General features: G+C 55.0%; 1 protein-coding gene across 2 annotated transcripts in view; it reads left to right on the plus strand.

Moving 5' to 3' along the window:
• The window catches only part of PPP1R13L (protein phosphatase 1 regulatory subunit 13 like), a 142,076-nt gene extending 131,534 nt beyond the window's left edge, over nucleotides 1-10,542 (plus strand). For both annotated transcript variants that reach the window (XM_063938449.1, XM_063938448.1), the window contains exons 8-12: nucleotides 2,002-2,139; nucleotides 2,709-2,842; nucleotides 2,923-3,089; nucleotides 3,167-3,363; nucleotides 10,351-10,542. In XM_063938449.1, the coding sequence (XP_063794519.1) occupies nucleotides 2,002-2,139; nucleotides 2,709-2,842; nucleotides 2,923-3,089; nucleotides 3,167-3,363; nucleotides 10,351-10,389 (675 nt within the window). In that variant the 3' untranslated portion in view covers nucleotides 10,390-10,542. The remainder of the gene's footprint in view (nucleotides 1-2,001; nucleotides 2,140-2,708; nucleotides 2,843-2,922; nucleotides 3,090-3,166; nucleotides 3,364-10,350) is intronic.
• The last annotated feature ends 1,045 nt before the right edge of the window (nucleotides 10,543-11,587 follow it).

An 11,587-nucleotide genomic window follows, 5' to 3' on the forward strand; every position in this document is an offset into this window, starting at 1 on the left:
AGGAGAGTGTAGTGTATTGGTGGAGATACGGGAGGGTGTAGTGTATTGGTGGAGATACAGGAGAGTGTAGCGTATTGGTGGAGATACAGGAGGGTGTAGTGTATTGGTGGAGATACGGGAGGGTGTAGTGTATTGGTGGAGATACGGGAGGGTGTAGCGTATTGGTGGAGATACGGGAGGGTGTAGCGTATTGGTGGAGATACAGGAGAGTGTAGCGTATTGGTGGAGATACGGGAGGGTGTAGTGTATTGGTGGAGATACGGGAGGGTGTAGTGTATTGGTGGAGATACAGGAGGGTGTAGTGTATTGGTGGAGATACAGGAGAGTGTAGTGTATTGGTGGAGATACAGGAGGGTGTAGTGTATTGGTGGAGATACAGGAGAGTGTAGTGTATTGGTGGAGATACAGGAGGGTGTAGTGTATTGGTGGAGATACGGGAGGGTGTAGTGTATTGGTGGAGATACGGGAGGGTGTAGTGTATTGGTGGAGATACAGGAGGGTGTAGTGTATTGGTGGAGATACAGGAGAGTGTAGTGTATTGGTGGAGATACAGGAGGGTGTAGTGTATTGGTGGGGATAGGGCGGGTGTAGTGTATTGGTGGAGATACAGGAGGGTGTAGTGTATTGGTGGAGATACGGGAGGCTGTAGTGTATTGGTGGAGATACAGGAGGGTGTAGCGTATTGGTGGAGATTCGGGAGGGTGTAGCGTATTGGTGGAGATACGGGAGGCTGTAGTGTATTGGTGGAGATACAGGAGGCTGTAGTGTATTGGTGGAGATTCGGGAGGCTGTAGTGTATTGGTGGAGATACGGGAGGGTGTAGTGTATTGGTGGAGATACGGGAGGGTGTAGTGTATTGGTGGAGATACGGGAGGGTGTAGTGTATTGGTGGAGATACGGGAGGGTGTAGTGTATTGGTGGAGATACGGGAGGGTGTAGTGTATTGGTGGAGATACGGGAGGGTGTAGTGTATTGGTGGAGATACGGGAGGGTGTAGCGTATTGGTGGAGATACGGGAGGGTGTAGAGTATTGGTGGAGATACGGGAGGGTGTAGTGTATTGGTGGAGATACGGGAGGGTGTAGTGTATTGGTGGAGATACGGGAGGCTGTAGTGTATTGGTGGAGATACGGGAGGGTGTAGTGTATTGGTGGAGATACGGGAGGGTGTAGTGTATTGGTGGAGATACAGGAGGGTGTAGTGTATTGGTGGAGATTCGGGAGGGTGTAGCGTATTGGTGGAGATACGGGAGGGTGTAGTGTATTGGTGGAGATACAGGAGGGTGTAGTGTATTGGTGGAGATTCGGGAGGGTGTAGCGTATTGGTGGAGATACGGGAGGGTGTAGTGTATTGTAGTGATGTGAGATTTGGTATTGGTGCTATAGGAGGGGGGAACATTGTATCATTAGGTATTGTGCCTGTAATACACAGTCGTACACTTGGCCTGATCCCTCCTGGTGTCGCTGAGACCTGTAGTGCAATCAGAAGACGCCTCAACTTGTTCAGTTTCCACTTTATACATAATGAGACAAACATATGTAGCACAGAAATCATAATATGATATCAATTCTAATATTTCAAAAAATATTAAAATACACTTAAAACAAATATATACCATACATATAGCCACCATAGTCCGTGTGACCATACCATTAGATTGTGTATAATTATCTGACTGTCCATATCCACCGGGTGATATATTACTTTCCACAGTGATAGTACCTACCCACCGCAGTGACCAGCGCTATGCTCCGCCTCCAGCTGCGTTGGATTGCGTGTGTACCGCTGTTATAGAATAATGTCAGTGTGCTGTGTTTAGGTTGATATACCGGAAAGTTCTCGGAACCGCCAGCACTGTTACTATAGCAGGAGTGATATATTTGGCTTCTGTTGGCAGAGGAATAATCACTGCGCTCTGTTCTGCTGTCTGTAGGCTTTGGGGTGCTGCAGAATTTGGGGAGCGGTGGCTTTATAATGTCCACTTATTCTTTCTCCCTTTCAGGAACTTCGTTCAGCTTTAAAAGGTCGGAATTCCCCCAACAAGTCTCGCCCCCGACGAGCCCGCCTAGACCCCCTGATTTTGCTGCTAGATGGAGCACTTACCGGAGAGCTAGAAGTGGTTTCTCAGGCTCTAAGGGAGGTAAGTACATAGGCATTCTAGGAACCAATATCCAAATTATATCTGATGCAATGGGAGATGACGCAGTGTTTTGCTGGTTCTACACCGGGAGTAATGGCGTTATAGTAAGGTTCCGTTCTATCCAGGCATGTCAGACCGCTGTGTCCAGCTACTGCCATCACAGGCTAAGCAGAAAACATGGCCAGTTATCAACTTAGGGGGAGATGTACTAAGCCCATGGCAACCAATCTGCATTGACGTAACATTTATAGTTTGCATACTATAAAAGTATACAGAGCAGCTGATTGGTTGCCATGGGCTACTTCTCCACTGGCTCACTTCTCCACTCTTATCACTCCTTAGTACATCTCCCCCTTAATATGATTCCATCTGTGGGTAAAAGCGCAGTCCGCCTGGCTTTGTAAAGACGCCTTTAGTAAATTTAGCCCTAGTAAGCAGTGCCCTGCGTGGGCAGCATCCAGAGTGTTCCAGACTTCCAGGCCTGGAGCCCCGTACTAGCACCAGATCCGAGCTGGGGGTGGTCTTGCATGTGGGCAGTCTGGTAATCCCTAAACCTCCTCCTTCATTAGGTTAATGACCCCAGTCAGCCCAATGAAGAGGGTATCACCGCCCTGCACAATGCCATCTGTGGGGCCAATTTCCATATCGTCAACCTGCTGATCAGCAGTGGAGCCAACGTGAATGCAGCGGACAGCCATGGCTGGTGAGAGGGGGACAGCGTGGGGATCCTGTGTGGCTGATGTGAAGGGAATGCATGAAAGGAATGCGTCTGTCTTTCCCTAGGACTCCTCTGCACTGTGCGGCTTCCTGTAACGACCTGCAGATATGCTCCGTTCTGGTGCGCCATGGGGCGGCCATCTTTGCTACAACATACAGTGATGGCACCCTAGCCGTGGAGAGGTGTGATCCCTACAAAGAAGGCTACAAAGAATGTCTCACCTATCTGACTGGTAACTATGATCTGCCTGTTTCCCCCCCCCCCTCTACCCCTTCTACCTGTCACTCATAGACCCCCTTCTTCTCACAGAGGTGGAGCAGTGTATGGGGGAGACGCAGAGCGGAGTGGTCTACGCCCTATGGGACTACACCGCAGAGTTTTCTGATGAACTCTCTTTACGTGAGGGGGACTCGGTCACTGTTCTAAGGAAAGACGGCGAAGGAGGCAATTGGTGGTGGGCTGCTCTGTGTGGACGGGAGGGGTACGTACCCCGAAACTACTTTGGGGTAAGGACCCTATAAGATCATATGATAGAGCTATTTTATGTTGTACTGTAATGCATAGGGGGCATAGGGAATGTACGTGGGGGAGGGAGAGGGGGCATAGGGAATGTACGTGGGGGAGGGAGAGGGGGCATAGGGAATGTACGTGGGGGAGGGAGAGGGGGCATAGGGAATGTACGTGGGGGAGGGAGAGGGGGCATAGGGAATGTACGTGGGGGAGGGAGAGGGGGCATAGGGAATGTACGTGGGGGTAGGGAGAGGGAGCATAGGGAATGTACGTGGGGGAGGGAGAGGGAGCATAGGGAATTTACGTGGGGGAGGGAGAGGGGGCATAGGGAATGTACGTGGGGGAGGGAGAGGGGGCATAGGGAATGTACGTGGGGGAGGGAGAGGGGGCATAGGGAATGTACGTGGGGGGAGGGAGAGGGAGCATAGGGAATGTACGTGGGGGGAGGGAGAGGGAGCATAGGGAATGTACGTGGGGGAGGGAGAGGGGGCATAGGGAATGTACGTGGGGGAGGGAGAGGGGGCATAGAGAATGTACGTGGGGGAGGGAGAGGGGGCATAGGGAATGTACGTGGGGGAGGGAGAGGGGGCATAGGGAATGTACGTGGGGGAGGGAGAGGGGGCATAGGGAATGTACGTGGGGGAGGGAGAGGGGGCATAGGGAATGTACGTGGGAGAGGGAGCATAGGGAATGTACGTGGGGAGGGAGAGGGGGCATAGGGAATGTACGTGGGGGAGGGAGAGGGGGCATAGGGAATGTACGTGGGGGAGGGAGAGGGGGCATAGGGAATGTACGTGGGGGAGGGAGAGGGGGCATAGGGAATGTACGTGGGGGTAGGGAGAGGGAGCATAGGGAATGTACGTGGGGGAGGGAGAGGGCATAGGGATTGTACGTGGGGGTAGGGAGAGGGAGCATAGGGATTGTACGTGGGGGAGGGAGAGGGAGCATAGGGAATGTACGTGGGGGAGGGAGAGGGAGCATAGGGAATGTACGTGGGGGAGGGAGAGGGAGCATGGGGATTGTACGTGGGGGAGGGAGAGGGAGCATAGGGATTGTACGTGGGGGAGGGAGAGGGAGCATAGGGAATGTACATGGGGGGAGAGGGAGCATAGGGATTGTACGTGGGGGAGGGAGCATAGGGAATGTACATGGAGGGAGAGGGAGCATAGGGAATGTACATGGGGGAGGGAGAGGGAGCATAGGGAATGTACGTGGGGGAGGGAGAGGGAGCATAGGGAATGCACGTGAGGGAGAGGGAGCATAGGGAATGTACATGGGAGAGGGAGCATAGGGAATGTACGTGGGGGAGGGAGAGGGGGCATAGGGAATGTACGTGGGGGTAGGGAGAGGGAGCATAGGGAATGTACGTGGGGGAGGGAGAGGGGGCATAGGGAATGTACGTGGGGGTAGGGAGAGGGAGCATAGGGAATGTACGTGGGGGAGGGAGAGGGGGCATAGGGATTGTACGTGGGGGAGGGAGAGGGGGCATAGGGATTGTACGTGGGGGAGGGAGAGGGAGCATAGGGAATGTACGTGGGGGGAGGGAGAGGGAGCATAGGGAATGTACGTGGGGGATGGAGAGGGAGCATAGGGATTGTACATGGGGGAGGGAGAGGGGGCATAGGGAATGTAAGTGGGGGGAGGGAGAGGGAGCATAGGGATTGTACGTGGGGGAGGGAGCATAGGGAATGTACGTGGGGGGAGGGAGAGGGAGCATAGGGAATGTACGTGGGGGAGGGAGAGGGGGCATAGGAAATGTACGTGGGGGAGGGAGAGGGAGCATAGGGAATGTACGTGGGGGAGGGAGAGGGAGCATAGGGATTGTACATGGGGGGAGGGAGAGGGAGCATAGGGAATGTACGTGGGGGGAGGGAGAGGGAGCATAGGGAATGTACGTGGGGGGGAAAGGGGGCATAGGGAATGCACTTGAGGGAGAGGGGGCATAGGGATTGTACGTGGGGGGAGGGAGAGGGAGCATAGGGAATGTACGTGGGGGGGAAAGGGGGCATAGGGAATGCACTTGAGGGAGAGGGGGCATAGGGATTGTATGTGGGGGGAGGGAGAGGGAGCATAGGGAATGTACGTGGGGGGAGGGAGAGGGAGCATAGGGAATGTACGTGGGGGAGGGAGAGGGAGCATAGGGATTGTACGTGGGGGGAGGGAGAGGGAGCATAGGAAATGTACGTGGGGGGGAGAGGGGGCATAGGGAATGCACGCGAGGGAGAGGGGGCATAGGGATTGTACGTGAGGGGAGGGAGAGGGGGCATAGGGAGTGTACGTGGGGGGAGGGAGAGGGAGCATAGGGAATGTACATGAGGGAGAGGGAGTATAGGGAATGTACGTGGGGGAGGGAGAGGCGGCATAGGGAATGCACGTGTGGGCAAGGGAGAGGGCATAGGGATTGTACGTGGGGGGAGGGAGAGGGAGCATAGGGAATGTACATGGGGAGGGAGAGGGAGTATAGGGAATGTACGTGGGGGAGGGAGAGGGAGCATAGGGAATGTACGTGGGGGAGGGAGAGGGAGCATGGGGAATGTACGTGGGGGAGGGAGAGGGAGCATAGGGATTGTACGTGGGGGGAGGGAGAGGGAGCATAGGGAATGTACGTGGGGAGAGGGAGCATAGGGAATGTACGTGGGGGAGGGAGAGGGAGCATAGGGAATGTACGTGGGGGAGGGAGCGGGAGCATAGGGAATGTACATGGGGGAGGGAGAGGGAGTATAGGGAATGTACGTGGGGGAGGGAGAGGGAGCATAGGGAATGTACGTGGGGGAGGGAGAGGGAGCATAGGGAATGCACGTGGGGGGAGGGAGAGGGAGCATAGGGAATGTACGTGGGGAGAGGGAGCATAGGGAATGTACGTGGGGGGAGGGAGAGGGAGCATAGGGAATGTACGTGGGGGAGAGGGGGCATAGGGATTGTACGTGGGGGGAGGGAGAGGGGGCATAGGGAGTGTACGTGGGGGGAGGGAGAGGGAGCATAGGGAATGTACGTGGGGGAGGGAGAGGGAGCATAGGGAATGTACGTGGGGGAGGGAGAGGGAGCATAGGGAATGTATGTGGGGGAGGGGAGAGGGAGCATAGGGAATGCACGTGGGGGGAGGGAGAGGGAGCATAGGGAATGTACGTGGGGAGAGGGAGCATAGGGAATGTACGTGGGGGGGGAGAGGGGGCATGGGGAATGCACGTGAGGGAGAGGGGGCATAGGGATTGTACGTGGGGGGAGGGAGAGGGGGCATAGGGAGTGTACGTGGGGGGAGGGAGAGGGAGCATAGGGAATGTACATGGGGGAGGGAGAGGGAGTATAGGGAATGTACGTGGGGGAGGGAGAGGCGGCATAGGGAATGCACGTGGGGGGGAGGGAGAGGGCATAGGGATTGTACTTGGGGGGAGGGAGAGGGAGCATAGGGATTGTACGTGGGGGGAGGGAGAGGGAGCATAGGGAATGTACATGGGGGAGGGAGAGGGAGTATAGGGAATGTACGTGGGGGAGGGAGAGGCGGCATAGGGAAGCACGTGGGGGTAGGGAGAGGGGGCATAGGGATTGTACGTGGGGGGAGGGAGCATAGGGAGTGTACATGGGGGGGGAGGGGGCATAGGAATTGTACATGGGGGGGAGGGAGAGGGAACATAGGGATTGTACATGGGAGAGGGAGAATGGGGATGGGGAGGGAGAGGGGGCATAGGGAATGTACGTGGGGGAGGGAGCATAGGAAATGTACATGGAGGGAACGGGAGCATAGGGAGTGTACATGGGGGAGAGAGATGGAGCATAGGGAATGTACGTGGGGGAGGGAGAGGGGGCATAGGGAATGTACATGGGGGGAGGGAGAGGGGGCATAGGGAATGTACATGGGGGAGGGGGCATAGGGAATGTACATGGGGGAGGGAGAGGGAGCATAGGGAATGTACATGGGTTAGGGAGATAGGGGAAAAGGGAATATACATGGGGTAGGGAGAGGGAGCATAGGGAATGTACATGTGGGAGGAAGAGGGGGCATAGGGAATGTACATGGGGGAGGGAGATGGGGCATAGGGAATGTACATGGGTTAGGGAGATGGGGCATAGGGAATATACATGGGGTAGGGAGAGGGAGCATATGGAATGTACATGGGGGAGGGAGAGGGGGCATAGGGAATGTACATGGGGGAGGGAGATGGGGCATAGGGAATATACATGGGTTAGGGAGATGGGGCATATGGAATGTACATGGGGGAGGGAGATGGGGCATAGGGGAGGGAAATGGAGTATAGGGAATGTACGTGGGGGAGGGAGAGGGGGCATAGGGAATGTGCATGGGTTAGGGAGAGGGAGCATAGGGAATGTACATGGGGGAGGGAGAGGGGGCATAGGGAATGTACGTGGGGGAGGGAGAGGGAGCATAGGGAATGTACATGGGGGAGGGAGAGGGAGCATAGGGAATGTACATGGGGGAGGGAGAGGGAGCATAGGGAATGTACATGGGGGAGGGAGCATAGGGAATGTACATGGGGGAGGGAGAGGGGGCATAGGGAATGTACGTGGGGAGAGGGAGCATAGGGAATGTACATGGGGAGAGGGAGCATAGGGAATGTACGTGGGGGGAGGGAGAGGGAGCATAGGGAATGTACGTGGGGGGAGGTAGAGGGAGCATAGGGAATGTACGTGGGGGGAGGGAGAGGGAGCATAGGGAATGTACGTGGGGGGAGGGAGAGGGAGCATAGGGAATGTACATGGGTTAGGGAAAGGGGAAATAGGGAATGTACGTGGGTTAGGGAGAGGGGGCATAGGGAATGTACGTGGGGGAGGGAGAGGGGGCATAGGGAATGTACGTAGGGGAGGGAGATGGAGCATAGGGAATGTACGTGGGGAGAGGGGGATAGGGAATGTACGTGGGGGAGGGAGATGGGGCATAGGGAATATACATGGGTTAGGGAAAGGGGACATATGGAATGTACATGGGTTAGGGAGAGGGGGCATAGGGAATGTACGTGGGGGAGGGAGAGGGGGCATAGGGAATGTACGTGGGGGGAGGGAGAGGGAGCATAGGGAATGTGCATGGGTTAGGGAGAGGGAGCATAGGGAATGTACATGGGGGAGGGAGAGGGGGCATAGGGAATGTACGTGGGGGAGGGAGAGGGAGCATAGGGAATGTATGTGGGGGGAGGGAGAGGGAGCATAGGGAATGTACATGGGGAGGGAGAGGGAGCATAGGGAATGTACGTGGGGGGAGGGAGAGGGAGCATAGGGAATGTACGTGGAGGGAGAGGGAGCATAGGGAATGTACATGGGGGAGGGAGATGGGGCATAGGGAATATACATGGGTTAGGGAAAGGGGACATATGGAATGTGCATGGGTTAGGGAGAGGGAGCATAGGGAATGTACATGGGGGAGGGAGAGGGGGCATAGGGAATGTACGTGGGGGAGGGAGAGGGGGCATAGGGAATGTACGTGGGGGAGGGAGAGGGGGCATAGGGAATGTACGTGGGGGAGGGAGAGAGGGCATAGGGAATGTACGTGGGGGAGGGAGATGGAGCATAGGGAATGTACGTGGGGAGAGGGGGCATAGGGAATGTACGTGGGGGGAGGGAGCATAGGGGAATGTACATGGGGAGGGAGATGGAGCATAGGGAATGTACGTGGGGAGAGGGGGCATAGGGAATGTACGTGGGGGGAGGGAGCATAGGGGAATGTACATGGGGGAGGGAGATGGGGCATAGGGAATATACATGGGTTAGGGAGAGGGAGCATAGGGAATATACATGGGGAGGGAGAGGGAGCATAGGGAATGTACGTGGGGAGAGGGAGCATAGGGAATGTACGTGGGGGGAGGGAGAGGGAGCATAGGGAATGTACGTGGGGGGAGGGAGAGGGAGCATAGGGAATGTACATGGGGGAGGGAGAGGGAGCATAGGGAATGTACATGGGGGAGGGAGCATAGGGAATGTACATGGGGGAGGGAGAGGGGGCATAGGGAATGTACGTGGGGAGAGGGAGCATAGGGAATGTACATGGGGAGAGGGAGCATAGGGAATGTACGTGGGGGGAGGGAGAGGGAGCATAGGGAATGTACGTGGGGGGAGGTAGAGGGAGCATAGGGAATGTACGTGGGGGGAGGGAGAGGGAGCATAGGGAATGTACGTGGGGGGAGGGAGAGGGAGCATAGGGAATGTACATGGGTTAGGGAAAGGGGAAATAGGGAATGTACGTGGGTTAGGGAGAGGGGGCATAGGGAATGTACGTAGGGGAGGGAGATGGAGCATAGGGAATGTACGTGGGGAGAGGGGGATAGGGAATGTACGTGGGGGGAGGGAGATGGGGCATAGGGAATATACATGGGTTAGGGAGAGGGAGCATAGGGAATATACATGGGTTAGGGAAAGGGGACATATGGAATGTACATGGATTAGGGAGAGGGGGTATAGGGAATGTACATGGGGGAGGGAGATGGGGCATAGGGAATATACATGGGTTAGGGAGAGGGAGCATAGGGAATATACATGGGGAGGGAGAGGGAGCATAGGGAATGTACGTGGGGAGAGGGAGCATAGGGAATGTACGTGGGGGGAGGGAGAGGGAGCATAGGGAATGTACATGGGGAGAGGGAGCATAGGGAATGTACGTGGAGAGAGGGAGCATAGGGAATGCACGTGGGGAGAGGGAGAGGGAGCATAGGGAATATACGTGGGGGGAGGGAGAGGGAGCATAGGGAATGTACATGGGGGAGGGAGATGGGGCATAGGGAATATACATGGGTTAGGGAAAGTGGGCATATGGAATGTACATGGGGTAGATAGAGGTGGGCTTTGCTGTGGAATGACGGATTGAAGGTGTAATGTCTGTGAGTAGGTGATACGAGTGTCATCGACAATTTATTACCAGAAATCATATGAAAATGTTAAAAAATTTGCTTGGATTTTATATATTTTTTGTAGTAAATGTATCCATGAGCCGTGTCCCGTCTTGCGTCACCACTAACTTACGTTTCCTCCTCTTATTGCAGATGTACCCGAGGGTCCGCCCCCAGCGCAGTCCTCTGTGATGGAGCATGTAGAAAACGTGTGATGTGTATGTATGTGTTGTGTCTGCGTGTGCTGGATAGGGTACGAGTGGGGAACAGCCGTGTACATTTAGTTTTGCAGCGGCTTCTTATATTTTGTATAAAAACATTTTGTAATAAAACAATAAGCAGTGACGCGTTGTGTGGCATTGATTATAATGTGACTAATAATGTACAGTGTGACATCCCTGATCACTGTGCTGTGACTGGGGGCCCATCCCCTGGGACCACCGGCTGTAGAGAGAGCGGCCCACCGTAACCCAGCTATCCCGATGATAGGTCGACAGTCAATAGGTCAGCAGGTTCAGTTGATCGACAACATATGGGCAACATGAGTTGTAGGGAATTTGTGTGGGGGGGGGGGGGGGGTTTCATCTTTTTCATACTTTACCATCCACGTGGCCTACGACTGAGAACTGTAACCGGTCATGTGCAGCGCCTTGCCCAGAGCGTTTCGAGCGGAGCGGTACACTTACTGACTCTAAACGTGCTGAAACCTACAATTTACATATAGATTTTTTCACGTATTGACTCTGTATTGACGTTTTGTGTGTGTCAACCTTTTCACCTGTCACCCTTGTGAATGTCGAGCATTTGCGGGCGACCTAGGCACTGTCGATCTTTTGAAGCACACCTGGTAACATCATGGCTACTCTTCAGAACAGAGCGTCACAGAATATGGGGGTCCTGCAGGAAGGGGGTCCTCGTGGTTTAGGTAGGTTGGGGATAGGCTGGCGTGTATCTGATGCTTGTAGAGAAATAACCCTGCCATCTATCCGGCATATATATACCGCAGTGCTCTATGGTGGTAGGAAGCGCTGCAGGGGGTAAGGACCAAACATCAGAAACATTGCACAACACAATTACTGCCTATGAAGTTGCAGAACGCTGGAGGCGCGGCGGTCACTGGCGGAGTACAGTGAGAGGACACTGCAAACCTTCCCCCCTGACTTATCTCCTCTCAGTCTCTTTGCTACTGTACCTTTACCATCCTCCTCTGCACCCCCCGCCATTGTGCGCCCTTACTTTTGCCACCCTATTCTGTACATCGGGACATAACCTCGCGCCAGGCCCTCCTCGCCCCACCCTCTAATTCAACCCCCCCCCCCCCCCCCCCCCCCCAACCGACTTTCTTCTCCGTTTCAAGAGAGAAAGTCACGGCCCTAATCCAGACCTTTCC

This window comes from Pseudophryne corroboree, chromosome 8 (genome assembly GCF_028390025.1).
Source record: "Pseudophryne corroboree isolate aPseCor3 chromosome 8, aPseCor3.hap2, whole genome shotgun sequence".
In the NCBI taxonomy this organism is placed as follows: Eukaryota; Metazoa; Chordata; class Amphibia; order Anura; family Myobatrachidae; genus Pseudophryne; species Pseudophryne corroboree.